Below are 21,708 nucleotides of genomic sequence, written 5' to 3'. Positions count from 1 at the left end.
CGTCGTGTTTGGAGGAGAAAGAATGCCGAGTTGCATCCAAAGAACACCATACCTACTGTGAAGCATAGGGAGGAAACATCATGCTTTGGGGCTGTTTTTCTGCTAAGGGACCAAGATGACTGATCTGTGTAAAGGAAAGAATGAATGGGGCCATGTATCGTGAGATTTTGAATGAAAACCTCCTATCAGCAAGGACACTGAAGATAAAACGTGGCTGGGTCTTTCAGAATGACACTGATCCCAAACACATTGCCCGGGCAACAAAGTAGTGACTTCATAAGAAGCATTTCAAGGTCCTGGAGTGGCCTAGCCAGTGTCCAGATCTCAACCCCATAGAAAATATTTGGAGGGAGCTGAAAGTCCGTGTTGCCCAGCGACAGCCCCAAAACATCACTGCTCTAGAGGAGATCTGCATATAGGAATGGGCCAAAATACCATTACAGAAAACATTTGACCTCAGTCATTGCCAACAAAGGGGATATAACAAAGTATTGAGATGAACTTTAGTTATTGACCAAATAATTAGTTCCCACCATAATTTGCAAATAAATTCTTTAAAAATCAATGTGATTTTATGGATTTTTTCCCATTCTGTCTCTCATAGTTGAGGCTATAACCTATGATGAAAATTACAGCCTCATCTTTTTAAGTGGGAGAATTTGTACAACTGTTGGCTGACTAAATACTTTTTTGCCCCACTGTATACTGCTGCTGTTATCTCTATTAGATCAGTATACACAGTAGTTATACACCTTCCCTTCAGCTTATACTGCTGCCATCTCTACGGGATCAGGATATAAAATAGTTATAAACCTTTCCTTCTGCTCTATCTGTATACTGCTGCTACTGCAATATCTATGGGATCAGGATACATAATAGAATACATCTCTCCCTCTATGGGATCAGTATATATAGTACTTATCCCCGAGGCTGTGTTCACACACTGCATGTTTTGGGGGTAATTCAATGCAAAAATTGTGCTCGTTACCGCAATCACAGTATATTTAAAAAAAATAAAAATAGCTAAATTTTACAGCAAAAACATGACCAAAATGTAGTGAACAAAATGTAATTTAAACAGTAAAATTGCAACAAATGAATCACTTTCCCCTCGAAGATATTTCTCTAAAAAATTAAGAATCAAAAACTTTGAATAAGAAAACTCATCAAAACTGCACATATTGTGAACTGACCCAAACTTACTTATGAGTCTGGAGTATAGCCAGGTTATAAAATTACCAGATGCAGTGATAAGACCCCGATCCCCTCTCACGGCAAAGCCGGAGGATTCATGACAAATAGGAAGCATTAGAAAATCATTTCTGATCTAAAATTAGAATCCATATGTCTGAAAACCCTATGCCTGCCACATTAGCTAAAACAGGTAAGCAAAAGGCATAGACACAAAGCTCTAAATATTTCTAGAATTATAACATATTAGAGGACATGGAAAAGAGGAAAACATTTTCACAAAACGCAAGAAAATTTCAATAGCAAGAGGTAAAGTAACTTTTGCGCTATGACAGGTCACAGATGAAAGACTTGCGGGTTCTTGTGGCCCTACAGATCCGGTTATTATCTCCTTTCCTGCCCTGATAAGAGGGTGAATATATATTGGTGGTGTCAGCGGCAATCAGCACCGTCCCCTCCTCCTCAGGTCCAGGCCTTTTAGAATTAAAATAGAGATGATTATAAATAGAAAAATAAATGATAAATCTACATTGTAAATAAAGCACAATGAATGGGTCCGACCAGTCTCATTACATGTAATCAGGTCGTATTGTCGGCTGAGCAGAGCTGAACCAACACTCATGAGATCCTCAATCCAGACTACTTAAAATATCAATGGACGTCATTAACACGAGAGGCGACCGACACATTTCATGATTACACAGAACGCGCTTAAATCACACTTTTAAGTTCTCATTACTTTTGGATTAATAATATTTTAACATTTCCTAAATACTTACAAACATACAGAAAGTCATGGAGAAGTTTACAGGCTCAGTAGTTCAGGCCGCAGCCCCTGGCGGCCTAGGGGGTTCAGGCCGCAGCCCCTGGTGGCCTGGGGGGGGGGGGGGGGGGGTTCAGCCCGCAGCCCATTGCAGCCTAGGGGTTCAGTTTGCAGCCCCTGCAGGCCAAGTGGCTTAGCTCACACCCTCTGGTGGCCTAGTGAGTCCAACATCTACTGACCTGGAAGTTTAAAGGGGGTCCTGCCTCTATCACCCCTTAGAGTTTAGGGGGTCCAGCTTCTATTAACCCAATTGTCTTAGAGGGGTCCAGCTTCTATTATCTCAGAGGTTTAGAGGGGTCCAGCTTCTATTAACCCAATGGTCTTAGAGGGGTCCAGCCTCTATTATCTCAGAGGTTTCGAGGAGTCCAGCCTCTATTATCTCAGAGGTTTAGAGGAGTCCAGCCTCTATTATCTCAGGTTTAGAGGAGTCCGGCCTCTATTATTTCAGAGGTTTAGAGGGGTCCGGCCTCTATTATCTCAGAGGTTTAGAGGGGTCCGGCCTCTATTATCTCAGAGGTTTAGAGGGGTCCGGCCTCTATTATCTCAGAGGTTTAGAGGGGTCCGGCCTCTATTATCTCAGAGGTTTAGAGGGGTCCGGCCTCTATTATCTCAGAGGTTCAGAGGAGTCCAGCCTCTATTATCTCAGAGGTTCAGAGGAGTCCAGCCTCTATTATCTCAGAGGTTCAGAGGGGTCCAGCCTCTATTATCTCAGAGGTTTAGAGGAGTCCGGCCTCTTATCTCAGAGGTGTAGAGGAGTCCAGCCTCTATTATCTCAGAGGTTCAGAGGAGTCCAGCCTCTATTATCTCAGAGGTTCAGAGGAGTCCAGCCTCTATTATCTCAGAGGTTCAGAGGAGTCCAGCCTCTATTATCTCAGAGGTTCAGAGGGGTCCAGCCTCTATTATCTCAGAGGTTTAGAGGAGTCCGGCCTCTTATCTCAGAGGTGTAGAGGAGTCCAGCCTCTATTATCTCAGAGGTTCAGAGGAGTCCAGCCTCTATTATCTCAGGTTTAGAGGGGTCCTGCTTCTATCATCTCAGAGGTTCAGAGGAGTCCAGCCTCTATTATCTCAGAGGTTTCGAGGGGTCCAGCCTCTATTATCTCAGAGGTTTAGAGGAGTCCGGCCTCTTATCTCAGAGGTTTAGAGGAGTCCGGCCTCTATTATCTCAGAGGTTCAGCCGTTACGCCTAACTCTCATGTTTACCGCAGTTCGTGTCCATGTTCATTGCTCGGCACCACAATTACCAGTCTCTCTAATTGAAAATAAAAGGATTTATTGATCGATATAAATTACTTCTCTACATGTATATACATCACAATGTACAATCTATTAACACACAATACTGGGCGCCCGTGAGCGGGACCCGGCGGACTACAAGTACTACCGGACCTGGATCCTCTACCATCGCTCCCCAATTTATGGTCCGTACACAGCTACAAATAAGAGATTATCTTGTATTAAATAACACGGAGACCAAGACGGCATAAGACAAGATCGCCCAGTGTCCAGCAGCGAGCCTGACCGTCCGTGGCCCCCAGACACCTCCGGTCTGTAGTGACCCCATTATGGGGGGAGGGGTATAAGACCACCATGTAAACAGGTCCTCCTCTGGTGAGGTCAGCGTTCCTCCTCTGCTTCCAAGTAACAAATGCAGAGATGATCCTTACTCATGAGCAGCAGAGAGTCTTCTCCCAGCGGGTGCCAGGCCAGAGACAGCACATTGAAGGTACCTGGGAAGAGACAGGAGAACATTTATAGGGTCAGTAAAAACAAAGATGGCTGCCGTCAGAGGAAAATTGATACTGACAGATTGACATTATGCACGGAGAATGTAGGTTAAAGGGGTTATCCAGGAAAAAAAAAATGTTTTTATATATCAACTTGCTCCAGAAAGTTAAACAGATTTGTAAATTACTTCTATTAAAAAATCTTAATCCTTCCAATAATTATCAGCTGCTGAAGTTGAGTTGTTCTTTTCTGCCTGGCAACAGTGCTCTCTGCTGACATCTCTGCTTGTCTCGGGAACTGCACAGAGTAGAAGAGGTTTGCTATGGGGATTTGCTTCTACTCTGGACAGTTCCCGGGACACGTGTCATCAGAGAGCACTTAGACAGAAAAGAACAACTCAACTTCAGCAGCTCATAAGTACTGAAAGGATTAAGATTTTTTAATAGAAGTAATTTACGAATCTGTTTAACTTTCTGGAGCCAGTTGATATATAAAAATTTTTTGCCTGGATAACCCCTTTAATTGCCATAGGGTAAGTGGCTGCCTGACACACCTGACCATGCTTAGATGAGTGTTTCCCCAAGCGGTGTGCCTCCAGCTGTTGCAAAACTACTTCTCCCGGCATGCTGGTAGTTGTAGTTTTGCAACAGCGGGACACTGCTTTAGGAAACACTGGCTTAAATCCTGGAGGAACAAGGGATCAGGGGGGTGTTATAAACAAACATGTCCGAGTGTCCACCACCCTATTGTACAGGCAAAATAGTCAGCCCATCCCGGACTACAACTGAGCTAGAGATGAGCGAACTTACAGTAAATTCGATTCGTCACGAACTTCTCGGCTCGGCAGTTGATTACTTAACCTGCATAAATGAGTTCAGCTTTCAGGTGCTCCCGTGGGCTGGAAAAGGTGGATACAGTCCTAGGAGACTCTTTCCTAGGAATGTATCCACCTTTTCCAGCCCACGGGAGCACCTGAAAGCTGAACTAATTTATGCAGGATAAGTCATCAACTGCTGAGCCGAGAGGTTCGTGACAAATCGAATTTACTGTAAGTTCGCTCATCTCTAAACTGGGCTGCCAACAGGGAACAATAGATTGCAATGGAAATGTAACTTTTCATTACGGTATTTTCTCTATTATAAGACTAGTACTATTGTTTTGTTTATTTTTTCAGGAGAAAAAACACCCAATAAAAAATGAATACATAAAACAAATAAATATAGTAGTTTTTTTTTTATAATAAAAAAAAAAAAAAAGAAAAAAAACTACTATATATTAAACAAAACAGTACTAGTCTTCTAATCAAGCAAATACTGAATACTTAATAAAACAATATGTATACACCATACCATATGCTAACCTTAAAGGAGTACTCCGATGGAAAACTTTTTTTTTTTTTTTTTTTTAATCAAGTGCCAGAAAGTTTAACAGATTTGTAAAAAAAAAATCTCTACCCTTCCAGTACTTTTTAGCAGCTGTATGCTACAGTGCTCTTTGCTGACACCTGATGCCCGTATCAGGAAATATCCAGAGCAGGAGAAAATCCCCTTTGCAAACCTATGCTGCTCTGGACAGTTCCTGACACAGGCAGAGGTGTCAGTAGAGAGCACTGTGGTCAAAACAAAAAAGAAATTCAAAGAGAAAAGAATTTCCTCTGTGGCATAGAGCTGCTAAAAATTACTGGAAGGGTAAAGATTTTTTTTTACAGAAGTAATTTACAAATCTGTTTACATTTCTGGCACCAGTTGATTTAAAATTAAAAAAAAATAATAAAATAAAAAAATTATATATATTTATATTATGTTTTACACTGGAGTACACCTTTAATGCCCAAATTTAAAACAATCTTGATTACAAGGCAAGGATAATATATAATTTATATTTTGCTGGGATGAAGTGATATTTCACTTGATGATGTCACTTCCTCCCAGTGCCCTATAGCATATTCAGCGGAGCCACAGTGGAGGGAGGAACCCAATAGGGCAAAAATCAGGGGTGGCCATGGAATGAGGGAGCGCGGCCTTGGAATGAGGGGGGCATGTGTTATCATTGGGGGGGGGGGGGGGCTCTCACCTTCCACAGGGACGTGTACAGAGACGCAGCCGGTTGGAGACCATAAAAACACTCTGCTATTTCCAGTGCAAATGGCGAGCCTTGACTGAAGAGGGTCCCAATGGAAAGCGCGGACGGGCGAGGTCTGCTCCAGCACCACGGACAGCCTCATCTTCTGTATGTCCCAGATCCACACACAGCACGGCATGTTATCTACGAGACATCGGTCAGCAGAAAAATAGGTAAGTTCTGACCCTCCAGACACTCAATGCCTCCATATAAATCGGACAGTTTTGGGTTAAAAGGGTCTCCCTAGTTTTAAAGGGGTTAAAGTTGGATCCATGGATTTTTATTCATTTTATTCTTATTTATTTATTCTTTAATCATGAGGTCACTGTATAATTAAATGTTTTCCAGGGGAGTACCCCTTTAATCATCGTATCCCTGTATAATGAAATGTTTTCCAGGGGAGTACCCCTTTAATCATCGTATCACTGTATAATGAAATGTTTTCCAAGGGAGTACCCCTTTAATCATCGTATCCCTGTATAATGAAATGTTTTCCAGGGGAGTACCCCTTTAATCATCGTATCACTGTATAATGAAATGTTTTCCAAGGGAGTACCCCTTTAATCATCGTATCCCTGTATAATGAAATGTTTTCCAGGGGAGTACCCCTTTAATCATCGTATCACTGTATAATGAAATGTTTTCCAAGGGAGTACCCCTTTAATCATCGTATCCCTGTATAATGAAATGTTTTCCAGGGGAGTACCCCTTTAATCATCGTATCACTGTATAATGAAATGTTTTGGAAGTTTATAAGTTACTATAAAGAATCACTCTGCCATCTCATGTACACAAATCTGTTTTATTCCAGCACAGCCGCACTGTAACTGGGTCACGTGATCACAAGTCTGACTCACAGAGGAAGTGGTCTGTCCTGGGTCAGCTGACTTTTTGTGAACTACATCATCTCCTATTAGATCCCTCCTGCTAACTCCCAGACCCCCTCCCCTCCCAGCTCTATACAGTGCTGCAGACTATGTTGGCGCTATGAAAAGATGAATACAATTAGAACATATGGAAGTCAGAAGATTCTCCCCTCTACAGCAGTGTTTCCAAACCTGTGCGCCTCCAGCTGTTGCAAAACTACAAATCCCAGCATGCCGGGGCATGCTGGGAATTGTAATTTTGCAACAGCTAAAGGCGCACTAGTTGGGAAACACTGCTGTACTGATTCATCTGAATGGGTGAGAATTTGGTAACCAGGATACTGCAGATCTTTCTAAAGAAAAACTACAGCTTAGCTTAACACCATACATAAAAAATAATATATATATATATATTTCTTTGTACCATTTTTGGTGGCCAAGTATCGATTGTCAGCACTGAAGGCCTGCATCCCGATGCCAAGTTCTGGATTTGCTCGGTCGGTGTCCGGTTTTATTGTGCGTAATGTAACGGGCAACTCCACAAGTTCATCTGGGGACAGAGAGTCAGTGATATAACCCGGCGGGCACCGACTTTAGCTGAAGCTGTACTCACTATTCTGCTGGTGGGGTCACTCTCTACATACATTACATTACTTATCCTGTACTGATCCTGTGTTATATCCTGTATTATACTCCAGAGCTGTACTCGCTATTCTGCTGGTGAGGTCACTGTGTACATACACAACATTACTTATCCTGTACTGATCCTGAGTTATATCCTGTATTATACTCCAGAGCTGTACTCGCTATTCTGCTGGTGAGGTCACTGTGTACATACATCACATTACTTATCCTGTACTGATCCTGAGTTATATCCTGTATTATACTCCAGAGCTGCACTCACTATTCTGCTGGTGAGGTCACTGTGTACATACATTACATATCCTGTACTGATCCTGAGTTATATCCTGTATTATACTCCAGAGCTGTACTCACTATTCTGCTGGTGGGGTCACTCTATACATACATTACATATCCTGTACTGATCCTGAGTTATATCCTGTATTATACTCCAGAGCTGTACTCATTATTCTGCTGATGAGGTCACTGTATACATACATTACTTATCCTGTACTGATCCTGAGTTATATCCTATATTATACTCCAGAGCTATACTCACTATTCTGCTGGTGAGGTCACTGTGTACATACATTACATTACTTATCCTGTACTGATCCTGAGTTATATCCTGTATTATACTCCAGAGCTGTACTCCCTATTCTGCTGGTGAGGTCACTGTATACATACATTACATTACTTATCCTGTACTGATCCTGAGTTATATCCTGTATTATACTCCAGAGCTGTACTCACTATTCTTCTGGTGAGGTCACTGTGTACATACATTACATTACTTATCCTGTACTGATCCTGAGTTATATCCTGTATTATACTCCAGAGCTGTACTCACTATTCTGCTGGTGAGGTCACTGTATACATACATTACATTACTTATCCTGTACTGATCCTGAGTTATATCCTGTATTATACTCCAGAGCTGTACTCACTATTCTGCTGGTGGGGTCACTGTGTACATACATTACATTACTTATCCTGTACTGATCCTGAGTTATATCCTACATTATACCGCAGAGCTGTACTCACTATTTTACAGAAGTGATTTCTAAGAAGAACAGGAAGAATACAGGTAAATGTAACATTCTGTTAGAAATTACACAATTGGGTCCCCGCTTACATTTACTGTGGACACTGAACAGACTATTGGGGGTCCTCCGTGGAGGAGGAAAAGTGAGCTGACTCGGTTCTATACTTTGGCATTTGTCCACTTCTCGGTAAACCACCTAAAAGAAAAACACGTACACAAAAGGGAAAAATTATTTAAAATAACTAAATAAAGAAATTAACATATATATATTTAATTTTTTTAAATTTTTTTTTTGTTTGTATTTAAAATGATAATCATAATGATAATAAATCTATATCTCCCTCTCTCTCTATATATCTATATCTATATATCTATATCTATATATCTATATCTATATATCTATATATAGGCTTGAGAAAGGCTTCATTGTGAGGCTGAAACGTCGCACTTGACTTGATGGGTGAATAAATACACCTTTTTTCTGCCATTGGAGTGCCGCTTTCCTTTTTTGGAGATATATATATATAATAGATTTTCAGAGCTTACTGTCTTTGGGTTGGAGATGGTAGCTGGATGCAGAAGTTCTTTGATTGGTTTCCATGTCACATGGTTGAGGATCCGAACCTAAAAGAAGAATAAACAATAAAAAGATAATAAGCATATATGCAGAAAAGCCTTTGGCTGTCCGTGCATGCTGGGAGTTGTAGTTTTGCAACAGCTGGAGGCACACTGGCTGGGAAACACCGACATAGACATATAAGCCTGTAATAGCAGCTTCACTTGCCTTCTCATCATAGCTGCCGACTGCCAGAAACTGACTGCTGGGACTCCACACAACCGACTTGATGCCCAGCGACCATTCGTAGGCGGAGTAACTGGACAGCAAACGTCCGTCTAGTGAGTACAGCAACACCTTATACTGATAGAGAAAACATTCATTACTAGATGGTATATACACCTTCTACAGGCACAACGCTGACTAAAATGACGGTCCAGTAGATCAGAGGACCGGAGAGTGACTCAGGATACAGCCCGCATACCTCCAGACAAGTGTCCCATACAGCCAGCACACAGCCATTGGGGGCCCAATCTATACCCGTCAGGTCCTGGGTGTCCGTCTCGAAATGCTGGAATAAAACCAAGACGAAGTTATAAGCTATAACCATATATCCAAAAATATATCTACTATAATACTGCCTCCTATATACAAGAGTATAACTACTATAATACTGCTCCTATATACAAGAATATAACTATTATAATACTGCTCCTATATACAAGAATATAACTACTATAATACTGCCTCCTATATACAAGAGTATAACTACTATAATACTGCTCCTATATACAAGAATATAACCACTATAATACTGCCTCCTATATACAAGAGTATAACTACTATAATACTGCTCCTATATACAAGAATATAACCACTATAATACTGCCTCCTATATACAAGAGTATAACTACTATAATACTGCTCCTATATACAAGAATATAACTACTATAATATTGCCCTCTATGTACAAGAATATACTATAATACTGCCTCCTATATACAAGAATATAACTACTATAATACTGCTCCTATATACAAGAATATAACCACTATAATACTGCTCCTATATACAAGAATATAACCACTATAATACTGCCTCCTATATACAAGAATATAACTACTATAATACTGCTCCTATATACAAGAATATAACTACTATAATACTGCCTCCTATATACAAGAATATAACCACTATAATACTGCTCCTATATACAAGAATATAACCACTATAATACTGCTCCTATATACAAGAATATAACCACTATAATATTGCCCTTTATGTACAAAAATATAACTACTATAATACTGCCTCCTATATACAAGAATATAACTACTATAATACTGCCTCCTATATACAAGAATATAACTACTATAATACTGCTCCTATCTACAAGAATATAACTACTATAATACTGCCCTCTATCTACAAGAATATAACTACTATAATACTGCCCTCTATCTACAAGAATATAACTACTATAATACTGCTCCTATATACAAGAATATAACTACTATAATACTGCTCCTATATACAAGAATATAACTACTATAATACTGCTCCTATATACAAGAATATAACTACTATAATACTGCTCCTATATACAAGAATATAACTACTATAATACTGCTCCTATATACAAGAATATAACTACTATAATACAGCTCCTATATACAAGAATATAACTACTATAATACTGCTCCTATATACAAGAATATAACTACTATAATACTGCTCCTATATACAAGAATATAACTACTATAATACTGCTCCTATATACAAGAATATAACTACTATAATACTGCCTCCTATATACAAGGATATAACTACTATAATACTGCCTCCTATATACAATAATATAACTACTATAATACTGCTCCCTATATACAAGAATATAACTACTATAATACTGCTCCCTATATACAAGAATATAACTACTATAATACTGCTCCCTATATACAATAATATAACTACTATAATACTGCTCCCTATATACAAGAATATAACTACTATAATACTGCTCCCTATATACAAGAATATAACTACTATAATACTGCTCCTATATACAAGAATATAACTACTATAATACTGCTCCTATATACAAGAATATAACTACTATAATACTGCTCCTATATACAAGACTATAACTACTATAATACTGCTCCTATATACAAGAATATAACTACTATAATACTGCTCCTATATACAAGAATATAACTACTATAATACTGCTCCTATATACAAGACTATAACTACTATAATACTGCTCCTATATACAAGACTATAACTACTATAATACTGCTCCTATATACAAGAATATAACTACTATAATACTGTCTCCTATATACAAGAATAAAACTACTATAATACTGCTCCTATATACAAGAATATAACTACTATAATACTGTCTCCTATATACAAGAATAAAACTACTATAATACTGCTCCTATATACAAGAATATAACTACTATAATACTGCTCCTATATACAAGAATATAACTACTATAATACTGCCCCCTATATACAAGAATATAACAACTATAATACTGCCCCCTATATACAAGAATAAAACTACTATAATACTGCTCCTATATACAAGAATATAACTACTATAATACTGCTCCTATATACAAGAATATAACTACTATAATACTGCTCCTATATACAAGAATATAACTACTATAATACTGCCCCCTATATACAAGAATATAACAACTATAATACTGCCCCCTATATACAAGAATATAACTACTATAATACTGCTCCTATATACAAGAATATAACTACTATAATACTGCTCCTACATACAAGAATATTACTATAATACTGTCATAGTGTTTGTCCTATCCTAGCATAACACGCTGTGACATGTGAAGCTTTATATGCTCACAGCTCTCATTATGCCCCTATTTGGAGTTTGGGGGAGGGGCTTGGGAATAAATGCAATAGCTGAAAAGGACAACTGTAGTGCAAGACTTATACATTCCCGTGCCCGGGCCTCAAAAACAAACAAAATAAACTTTAACATACCTTCCTACGTGCCCCCATTGGTCCGGCACAGGCCCTCACGGTCCAGCTGAGCCCACTGTCATGTAAGAAGCCGGCCAGAGCTCCTTACATGACAGTGGGCTCAGCCTATCACCGGCCGGGGCTGAACATCGCTGTGGCCCGTGATACGCCGACAGCTCTGCAGCATCCCCGTCCCCAGGAAATTGAATGAGGTTAGCACCGCTGGACCGTGAGGGCCTGTGCCGGACCAACGAGGGCACATAGGAAGGTATGTTAAAGTTTATTTTGTTTATTTTTGAGGCCCGGGCACAGGAATATATAAAAGTCTTGCACTACAGTTGTCCTTTAAATGGTATCTAACATTGTTGCGGCGGCAGGACACACGTTCAAACTCCCGGCCACTCTGTGGTATGCTACTAAAGCGAGCGGACCACGGAATTTCTCCAAGTCACATGCGGATCTCGAATCAGCGCAATCATTACAGTAATCTCACCCGCAGGAGGCGCCAGTCGTTGCACACGAATATGCTGATGTAATCTTTGCAGTCCCGTCTCTCTGCCAGAGCCATGTGCCGCCCATCGCTGGTGAAGGCCACCCCTGCGGGAACACTCTGTGGTTAACATTGGCTTCCTCGTTCATAATGATAGAAAAAAAAGTTAAAACACATCAAATTTATAAATCTTACTTAGGTCGGGTTCACACCACGTTTTTGCAATACAGTTCCCATAAACATTTTCAATTTGAAAACCGTACTGAAAACCGTATGCACTGACTCTCCATTGAAAACCTTATGCCAAAAGATGCATCAGGTTGTGTCCGTTTTGCATCCTGTAAGGTTTGGTCAGTTTTTTTTCCTGTACCAAAAACCATAGCCTATCACGGTTTTTTGTCCGGGTGAAAAACCGTATTGATACGTATAGGTTTTTGTTTTGGTTTTTTTTTAACACGGGAGTCAATGGGAACAGTACAGATGTGCGTACGGTTCCATCTGGTTTTCACCATACGGTTTTTAACTTTGCACAGTTTTTTTATTGGAATGTCTATCAAACAAGAGAAACTTTATTCGTAATGGAGTGAAAAGGTAAAAACTTATGATTTTTTTTTTTTTAAACGGATGCAACCGGACATAATTTTTAAAACTGTAAACGGATTATAATTTGTACGTCAAGGGGGAGGAGCGGCACAACCGCCAGAGTGCGTCAGGGGGGAGGAGCGGCACAACCGCCAGAGTGCGTCAGGGGGGAGGAGCGGCACAACCGCCAGAGTGCGTCAGGGGGGAGGAGCGGCACAACCGCCAGAGTGCGTCAGGGGGGAGGAGCGGCACAACCGCCAGAGTGCGTCAGGGGGGAGGAGCGGCACAACCGCCAGAGTGCGTCAGGGGGGAGGAGCGGCACAACGGCCAGAGTGCGTCAAGGGGGGAGGAGCGGCACAACCGCCAGAGTGCGTCAAGGGGGGAGGAGCGGCACAACCGCCAGAGTGCGTCAAGGGGGGAGGAGCGGCACAACCGCCAGAGTGCGTCAAGGGGGGAGGAGCGGCACAACCGCCAGAGTGCGTCAAGGGGGGAGGAGCGGCACAACCGCCAGAGTGCGTCAAGGGGGGAGGAAAGGCACAACCGCCAGAGTGCGTCAAGGGGGAGGAGCGGCACAACCGCCACAGTGCATAAAGGGGGAGGAGCGGCACAACCGCCACAGTGCATAAAGGGGGAGGAGCGGCACAACCGCCAGAGTGCGTCAAGGGGGAGGAGCGGCACAACCGCCACAGTGCATAAAGGGGGAGGAGCGGCACACCCGCCACAGTGCATAAAGGGGGAGGAGCGGCACAACCGCCAGAGTGCGTCAAGGGGGAGGAGAGGCACAACCGCCAGAGTGCGTCAAGGGGGAGGAGAGGCACAACCGCCAGAGTGCGTCAAGGGGGAGGAGAGGCACAACCGCCACAGTGCATAAAGGGGGAGGAGCGGCACAACCACCACAGTGCTAATCAATATAAATCAGCATAGAGCATGTCAAGGGGTAGGAGTGACGGAAGTGATAGGGTTTATAGATATTCATGGCGCTCCATACTCAGGATCCCTACTTATCTGTAGAATAATGGGGTACCATTGCAGTTCAAACACACAAAGCCCATTCACTTTAATGGGCTGAGCCGTAATGGCGGGAAAAGAGATGGGTCCTGTGGTCAAAGGGCCACAGTGGTCCACCAGGCATCGCTACCCCCCCCCCCCCCACCACCACCACTACTTTGGTAATCAATATAAATCAGCACAGAATATAATCATCAGGTTATACTTAATGATCAGAGGGGGTCTCAGGACTGGGACCCTGATTGGTCTAATACCTTTAGAAATGCCTGTGCGACACTACAAAAGGTTATTTAAGTGACTTAAATGCTCTACATCAGTGTTTCCCCACTGGGGGGGGGGGGGGGGGGGTAGGGGCAAAACTATCTGTTGCAAAACTACAACTCCCAGTAGGCCCAGACAGCCTTTGGCTGTCTGGGCATGCTGGAAGTTGTAGTTTTGCAACAGATGGAGGCACCCCGGTTGGGGAACCCTGCTCTAAGCAGACCATGTATAGTCGGGTCTTCTTACGGCTGGCTTACCCTTTTGACACGCTTTTGGATACTTGATGTATGACACAGATTTCGCACTAAGTGACCATAAAGTTATTCGGAGCTGTGAATTAAAAAACACAAATAATGAAATATCAAATGCAGTGCACATACAAACCGATGCGGTCGGCACAGATCACTACAATGAAGCGGCAGCGATGTCAGGAAAAGCCGCAGCGGATTTTGCTACCATTGACTTCAATGGGTCCGAAGAAAAATTAGAAAATCTGTCTCTATTGCGAATTTTCTGCTGACCCATTGAAGCCAATGGTAGCAAAATCCGCTGCAGATTTTCTGCAGCAGATACGCAGCGGCAAATCCGCAGGTAATCTGCATGTGTGAACGTACCCTAAGGGTGGGTTCACACCACATCTTGGGCATATATGGAAGCTGCATCCCTGCCGTACCCCATTCTTTTCAATAAGGTGACCACAGTCGTCTAGTGACTCTGATCGGTTTATTTACCCACAGTTGAAGAAAAAAAACAAAAAAAAAACGATAAGTTGGGAAAAAGAGCCCACCCGGAATCTCTAGTCGACTCTGGTCACTTCACTGAAATCAGTGGGATACGACAGGAGACTGCTTTAAAATTTCCCCCGAAGGGTCCGGCTGCTGTATGCCCCAAACGTGATACAAATGGAGCCTAAAACAGCTGTAGGATTTACTATAGGGAAAAAATTAAAAATTGTGTGTACACGTAAAAGAGCCACTATTACTATCAGAACTTCTGATGTGGTCAGTGACTGGTTATCGCGGTCATCGGATGTGTAGTCACTACGGACAACAGGTAAAAGAGCGGAATGAATAAGCTACATTATATACGTCCAGGGGATTTAACCCCTTAAGGACCAAGCATTTTTCTGTTTTTACACTTTCGTTTTTTCCTCCTTACCTTTTAAAAATCATAACCCTTTAAATTTTGCACCTAAAAATCCATATGAGGGCTTTATTCTGTAGGTCCATACGATTAAAATGATACCCTACTTATATAGGTTTAATTTTGTCGTGCTTCTGGAAAAAATCATAACTACATGCAGGAAAATTTATACATTTAAAATCGTCATCTTCTGACCCCTATAACTTTTTTATTTTTCCGCCTACAGGGTGGTTTGAGGGCTAATTTTTTGCGCCGTGATCTGAAGTTTTAATCAGTACCATTTTATTTTGATTGGACTTCTTGATCGCTTTTTATTCCTTTTTTTATGGTATGAAAAGTGACCAAAAATACGCTATTTTGGAGTTTGGAGTTTTTTTGCGTGTACGTCATTGACCGTGCGGTTTAATTAATTATGTATTTTTATAGTTCGGACATTTACGCACGCGGCGATACCATATATGTGTATTTTTATTATGGTTACAAATTTTTAATATGGAATTTGGGAAAAGGGGGTGATTAAAACTTTTAACAAGGAAGGGGTTAATGTGTGTGTTTTTAAACTTTTTTTTTTTTTTTAACTTTTAGTCTCCTTAGGGGACTTTTAGGAGGAATCATTAGATTCCTCATACAGATCGTCGTGGTTTCATAAAACCACAATGATCTGCGTGCTCTGCGCTCGATTGATAAAGCCTGTATCATTCAGAGCCCCGGAGCCGCAGGAGGAGAGGTAAGCCCTCAGGCTACCTCAGTAGTGGATCGCCCCCCTGCGCTCGCACTGCAGGGGGGGGAGGGGGGATATCCACCCCACTGGACCACCAGGGTCAGGATACAGGGACCTTTAGACGCCGCTGTCAAAGTAGATCTAAAGAGTTAATAGCCGGCCGCGGCAATCGCCGCATGTCGGCCATTAACGCCGGCCCCCAGTGTGATATCCGGTGTGGGATATAAATCTGTCAGGTTACTAAGGCGGCTCGGATACTGACGCCCGGAGATTGGCGCAGACTCACAGTCCTGGAGCAATGAGTGACACGTTGTCATCACCCGCCTCCACTATTCTAGTAATGTCCTCCTGGGTCATCTGAGGTGACGGCAGAACATGTCTATTACAGCCAGGGAAAGAAGAAGATCAGGGGGAATAATTGAATCGTGTCGCGTCCGTGACCGACAGTAAACGCTTACCGTAAAATAAGGAGATTTATCCAAACCTGAGCGCAGGAAAAGAGGAGCCGTTGCCCATAGCAACCAAACTGATTCAATATTGCAAAGTCTTGGAACAAACTTTGCAAAGCTCAATAATACAAGGACCTGTTGCAGTGTTTCCCAACCAGGGTGCCTCCAGCTGTTGCAAAACTACAACTAACAGAAGGCTGTCTGGGCATGCTGGGACTTGTAGTTTTGCAACTGCTGGAGGCACCCTAGTTGGGACACACTTGCCTATTCAAAAGGGGTACTCTGCTTGAAAACATTTTTTTTTTTTTTAATCAACTGGTGCCAGAAAGTTAAACAGATTTGTAAATTACTTCTATTTAAAAATCTTAATCCTTTCAGTACTTATTAGCTGCTGTATGCTCCAGAGGAAGTTCTTTTTGAATTTCCTTTTTGTCTGACCACAGAGCTCTCTGCTGACACCTCTGTCCATGTCAGGAATTGTCCGGAGTAGGAGAAACTCCCCATAGCAAACCTCTCCTTCTCTGGACAGTTCCTAAAATGGACAGAGGTGTCAGCAGAGAGCACTGTGGTCAGACAGAAAGGAAATTTAAAAAGAAAAGAACCTCCTGTGGAGCATACAGCAGCTGATAAGTACTGGAAGGATTAAGATTTTTAATAGAAGTCATCGACAAATCTGTTTAACTTTCTGGCACCAGCTGATTAAAAAAAAAAAAAAATTCCACGGAGTACCCCTTTAATGCCACCTCTCCCCCAGTACCCCAATGTGTGGGTGATAGGACCATTTATGACATACTCCACCTATTTTGGTTTTGGAGAATGCCCTGTACTTCCCCAAAGTATTTCCCTGTCCTCTTGTCTTGCAGGAGCCCGAACTTACATGGAACTCTGTGGTGTTGAGAATGTGACGTCCGTCAGGACTCCAGCAGGAGGACACCAGCCCCGCCGAACCTTCGTCGATCTTGCAGTGCCAGTCCGGCTGCTCCAGAGACCAGACCTGGGGGGAAACAAAGGGGGAAATCAATGCGGGGCGGACTACAAGACCTTAGAAGCAAGAAATCAGTACCGGGGTGGGCTACAGGACCTGGAAGAGCCTTATTCCTATATTCTACATGTATTCAGTGGTGTCAATCAAAAATCCCAGGAGCGAAGTCCACATTGAGCACAGACACTCGCTCCCAGAACCACAGTTATTTTCTGCAGAATGTTCCGGATCACTAAGCTAAAGTGACATCTTGAACAGTATTTCCTCCAGTCCAGGCACAGACAGTATATCTAATTGGTTTAGAGATACCCCTGATGCCTAGAATTAAAAAGGGTTATCCAGAATAATTGAGATAGACAGATATATCTCAACTGGTTCCAAAGTTAAACAGATTTGTAAATTACTTCTATTAAAAAAAAATCTTAAAATCTTAATCCTTTCAATACTTATGAGCTGCTGAGTTGTTCTTTTCTGTCTAAGTGCTCTCTGATGACACGTGTCTCGGGAACTGTCCAGAGTAGAAGCAAATCCCCATAGCAAACCTCTTCTACTCTGTGCAGTTCCCGAGACAGACAGAGGTGTCAGCAGAGAGCACTGTTGCCAGACAGAAAAGAACAACTCAACTTCAGCAGCTGATAATTATTGGAAGGATTAAGATTTTTTGATAGAAGTAATTTACTAATCTGTTTAACTTTCTGAAGCCAGTTGATAATTTTTTTTTTTTTCTGGAATACCCCTTTAATGATCCCATACGGTGAATGGCGTAAACTAGGGCTGCAGCTAACGATTATTTTAATAATCGATTAGTTGCCGATTGTTTTATCGATTAATCGGAAAAAATGTCAAAATGACAAAAAAAGGGGGGGGGGGGGTTCAGCTGATTCTACTTGAAAAACTACGTACAATGGCCATATTAAAAGTTTCTAGCATGTGATGTGACCAAACAGCAGCAATTTTATTAAAAAAAAATGTTTACGTTTACGCCGGTTGTTATCATTATTAATGATCCTGTACAGAAACCAGTGTAAATTTGATACTGCCGCATGGGTAACTGTCTGAACTATAAAAAGTAAAAAAAAATTAAAAAAGGTTAAGGATTCACTAATATTTTAATAGTTCAGACACTTAGCCATACGGTAGTATCAAATATGTAAAAGAAAAAAAATATTTTACTTTTTTTGTATAGCAATAGGAAAAGGGGAGCTAATTTACTTTTTTTTTTTTTACTTTTTTTTTATATAGCACTCCTATACACATGTGTATGTGCAGACTGCAGACCATTGCTTTTACAGACCCCTTTAGACAGCAGGGCCCCCACCCTTGTAGACAGCAGGGCCCCCACCCTTGTAGACAGCAGGGCCCCCACCCTTGTAGACAGCAGGGCCCCCACCCTTGTAGACAGCAGGGCCCCCACCCTTGTAGACAGCAGGGCCCCCACCCTTGTAGACAGCAGGGCCCCCACCCTTGTAGACAGCAGGGCCCCCACCCTTGTAGACAGCAGGGCCCCCACCCTTGTAGACAGCAGGGCCCCCACCCTTGTAGACAGCAGGGCCCCCACCCTTGTAGACAGCAGGGCCCCACCCTTGTAGACAGCAGGGCCCCCACCCTTGTAGACAGCAAAAAAAAAAATAAAAAAAATAAAAAAAAACACCAAAGTCCAAAAATATAGATTTATCAGAAAAAAATTAATTAAAGAGTATAAAAAAAATCAGAACAAGAAGGGGACCAATACAAACTACAGATCACGGCGCAAAAATAAGCCCTCAAACATCGGAAAAATAAAGTTATAGAGGTCAGAAGTTCTGCAAAAATAAAAAGTGGGTGGGGTAATGCATTTTGGGTTTTGGCCAAGCACAGCCTAAATTTTCACCCCTTTTGATATATATATATATCTCTCCAAAAAAGGAATGCGGCACTCCAATGGCAAAAAAAAGGTGTATTTATTCACCAATCAGGTCAGGCATTTGACCTGATGGGTGAATAAATACACCTTTTTTTTGCCATTGGAGTGCCGCATTCCTTTTTTGGAGTTGTTTAAGAAGGGTTTGGAGTTTGAACCTGCGAAGGCTGAGCACCCGTTCTGGACTTTAAGTCCCATTGTACAGTGCCGGTTCCCTCAATTTTTCATATTATATATATATATATATATATATATATATATATATATATATATATATATATATATATATACACACACACACACACACACACACACACACACACTAGGGATATTTTTAATATTGAGGATAGATTTTATATATCTATCTATATATATATATCTATCCTCAATATTAAAAATTTAAAGGAGCTTCTTTCACCCAAAAAGAGCACCAAATCCCCTATCCCTCTGCCTGTTAGTGTACGGGCGCAGGATGATAATTGTTGATCGTGTATAGACTGCGTCAGCCACAGTTTGTGCCCCTCCCCCACATTACCTGGACGATCCCCCTCTTGTACATGGCGCACAGGACAAACATGGAGTCGGCCGACCACTCGACGTGCTGGATCTGGTCCAGGCAGGTGTAGAGCTGAAGAATCTGTAAGGTGCCGACATCCCGGATCACCAGACGGTACTGCACACAGGAGGCCTGAGGACGAGAGAACATGAATCACCGCCACCCCCATCCGTACTCATCTGAGCGAATACTACTCACAGCTGAGGGTCTGCTACAGTAGTGTAGGAGTGTGATCCCCAGCCTGTGTCTCTACAGCTGTTCCAAGCCCCATCCCTAACTTGTAGTTCTCCATCTGTTGCAAAACTACAACCCCCAGCATGCCCACGAGAACCAATCCCAAAAGTGTGGGTCTCCATCTGTTACAAAGTACAACTCCCAGCGTGCCCACAAGAGCAACATCCCCAACCTGTGACTTTCCATCTGTTGCTAAACTACAACTCCCAGCATGCCCCTGGAGCCCTATCGCCAGCCTGTGGCCCTCCATCTTTTGTAAAACGACAACTCTCAGCATGACCCAAAAGAGCCCTTTTCACCAACCTGTTGCAAAACTACAACTCCCAGCAGGTCCTAAAAGCCAGCAAGTGCCAGGGCATGATGGGAGTTGTAATTCTGCAATAGATATAGGGTTGCATGTTGAAGACGTTCCCATTCACTGACAGCAAGAGTGTACAGTATATTACAGAGCTGCATTATTTTACATCACTCAAGCCTGTCGCACTACAACTGCCAGCATGCCCTGACAGCTTGGGGATACCAGGGCATGATGGGAGTTGTAATTTTGCAACAGCTGGAGGATCTCAAGTTAAAGATCATCAGTCTAGTTCAGTGGTCACCAAACTGTGGACCTCCAGCTGTTGCAAAACTACAACTCCCAGCATGCCCGGACAGCCAACGGCTGTCCGGGCATGCTGGGAGTTGTAGTTTAGCAACAGCTGGAGAGCCACAAGTTGCATACCACTGCACTAGGTCATCTATGTGATCAGTAGATGAACTACAACTCCCATCATCCTGAACTACAACTCCCATCAACTTATTTATATACTTCATGCAACACGAGCTCATAAGTGACCCTCTGCAGCCCCCAGGCACCTGTGACACCACAGAAGTATATTTCCTGCAGTGCATGCTGGGACTTGTAGTCCCACCGCATGTGGAGGGGGCCCAGCACTCACCAGATACTTCCCGTTGGGAGAAAACCTGCAGAGCTGGCTGGAGAGCTTGAACACCTCGGAGAAATTCATGGCGCTTCCCGTTCAGTTACACGGCGGCCGCCAGGTCCATGTCTCCAGCGGTGGGCGGAGCGTGGTGACGTCAGCGGCTGCGGAAAGGACGTTTAGCAAGCGTCGAATTACGTAGAGGAGGCGTGGTTTAAGTGACTATAAACAGCGGACGCTGTGGGCGCGTGGCTTCACGGCGCGTGAGTTCGGTTACAGAAAAGTGGGCGTGGATAGCGGTAGACTTCTACAGGAGGCGGGGTTACGCGCTTGTAGACTGAAGCTATGACGCAACGGAGGGGGCGGGGTTTTAACTAACTATAAACAGCGGACGTTATGGGCGTGTGTTAGTTACATATTAATATAAATGTGGGCGTGGATAGTGGTAGACTTCTACAGGAGGCGGGGCCACGCCCTAGTAAACTGAAGCTATGACGCACCAGAG

General features: G+C 42.5%; 1 protein-coding gene across 1 annotated transcript; it reads right to left on the bottom strand.

Moving 5' to 3' along the window:
• Positions 1-3,255: 3,255 nt before the first annotated feature.
• WRAP73 (WD repeat containing, antisense to TP73) lies at positions 3,256-21,474 on the bottom strand. Its single transcript, XM_056543548.1, has 12 exons — positions 21,222-21,474; positions 20,029-20,181; positions 17,489-17,605; positions 14,556-14,628; positions 12,451-12,554; positions 9,433-9,519; positions 9,177-9,311; positions 8,939-9,016; positions 8,483-8,588; positions 7,151-7,276; positions 5,813-6,004; positions 3,256-3,741 (listed from the first exon to the last, which is right to left on the bottom strand). The coding sequence occupies exons 1-12, from the start codon at positions 21,288-21,290 to the stop codon at positions 3,629-3,631; spliced, it is 1,353 nt and encodes a 450-aa protein (XP_056399523.1). The 5' UTR covers positions 21,291-21,474; the 3' UTR covers positions 3,256-3,628.
• Positions 21,475-21,708: the final 234 nt, after the last annotated feature.

This window comes from Hyla sarda, chromosome 10 (assembly GCF_029499605.1).
Source record: "Hyla sarda isolate aHylSar1 chromosome 10, aHylSar1.hap1, whole genome shotgun sequence".
Lineage (NCBI taxonomy): Eukaryota > Metazoa > Chordata > Amphibia > Anura > Hylidae > Hyla > Hyla sarda.
Note: the sequence above shows the minus strand (reverse complement) of the source record. Positions and strands in the feature narration are given on the sequence as shown.

Excerpts from the sequence above, each read along its gene's own strand:
- WRAP73 (XM_056543548.1), bottom strand. The coding sequence starts at position 21,290 with ATGAATTTCTCCGAGGTGTTCAAGCTCTCCAGCCAGCTCTGCAGGTTT. Across the intron at positions 9,520-12,450 it reads ACGACTGGCGCCTCCTGCGG|CATTTCGAGACGGACACCCA; the intron begins GTGAGATTACTG and ends GTTTTATTCCAG. Across the intron at positions 7,277-8,482 it reads GTTCAGTGTCCACAGTAAAT|ATGAACTTGTGGAGTTGCCC; the intron begins GTAAGCGGGGAC and ends CTCTGTCCCCAG.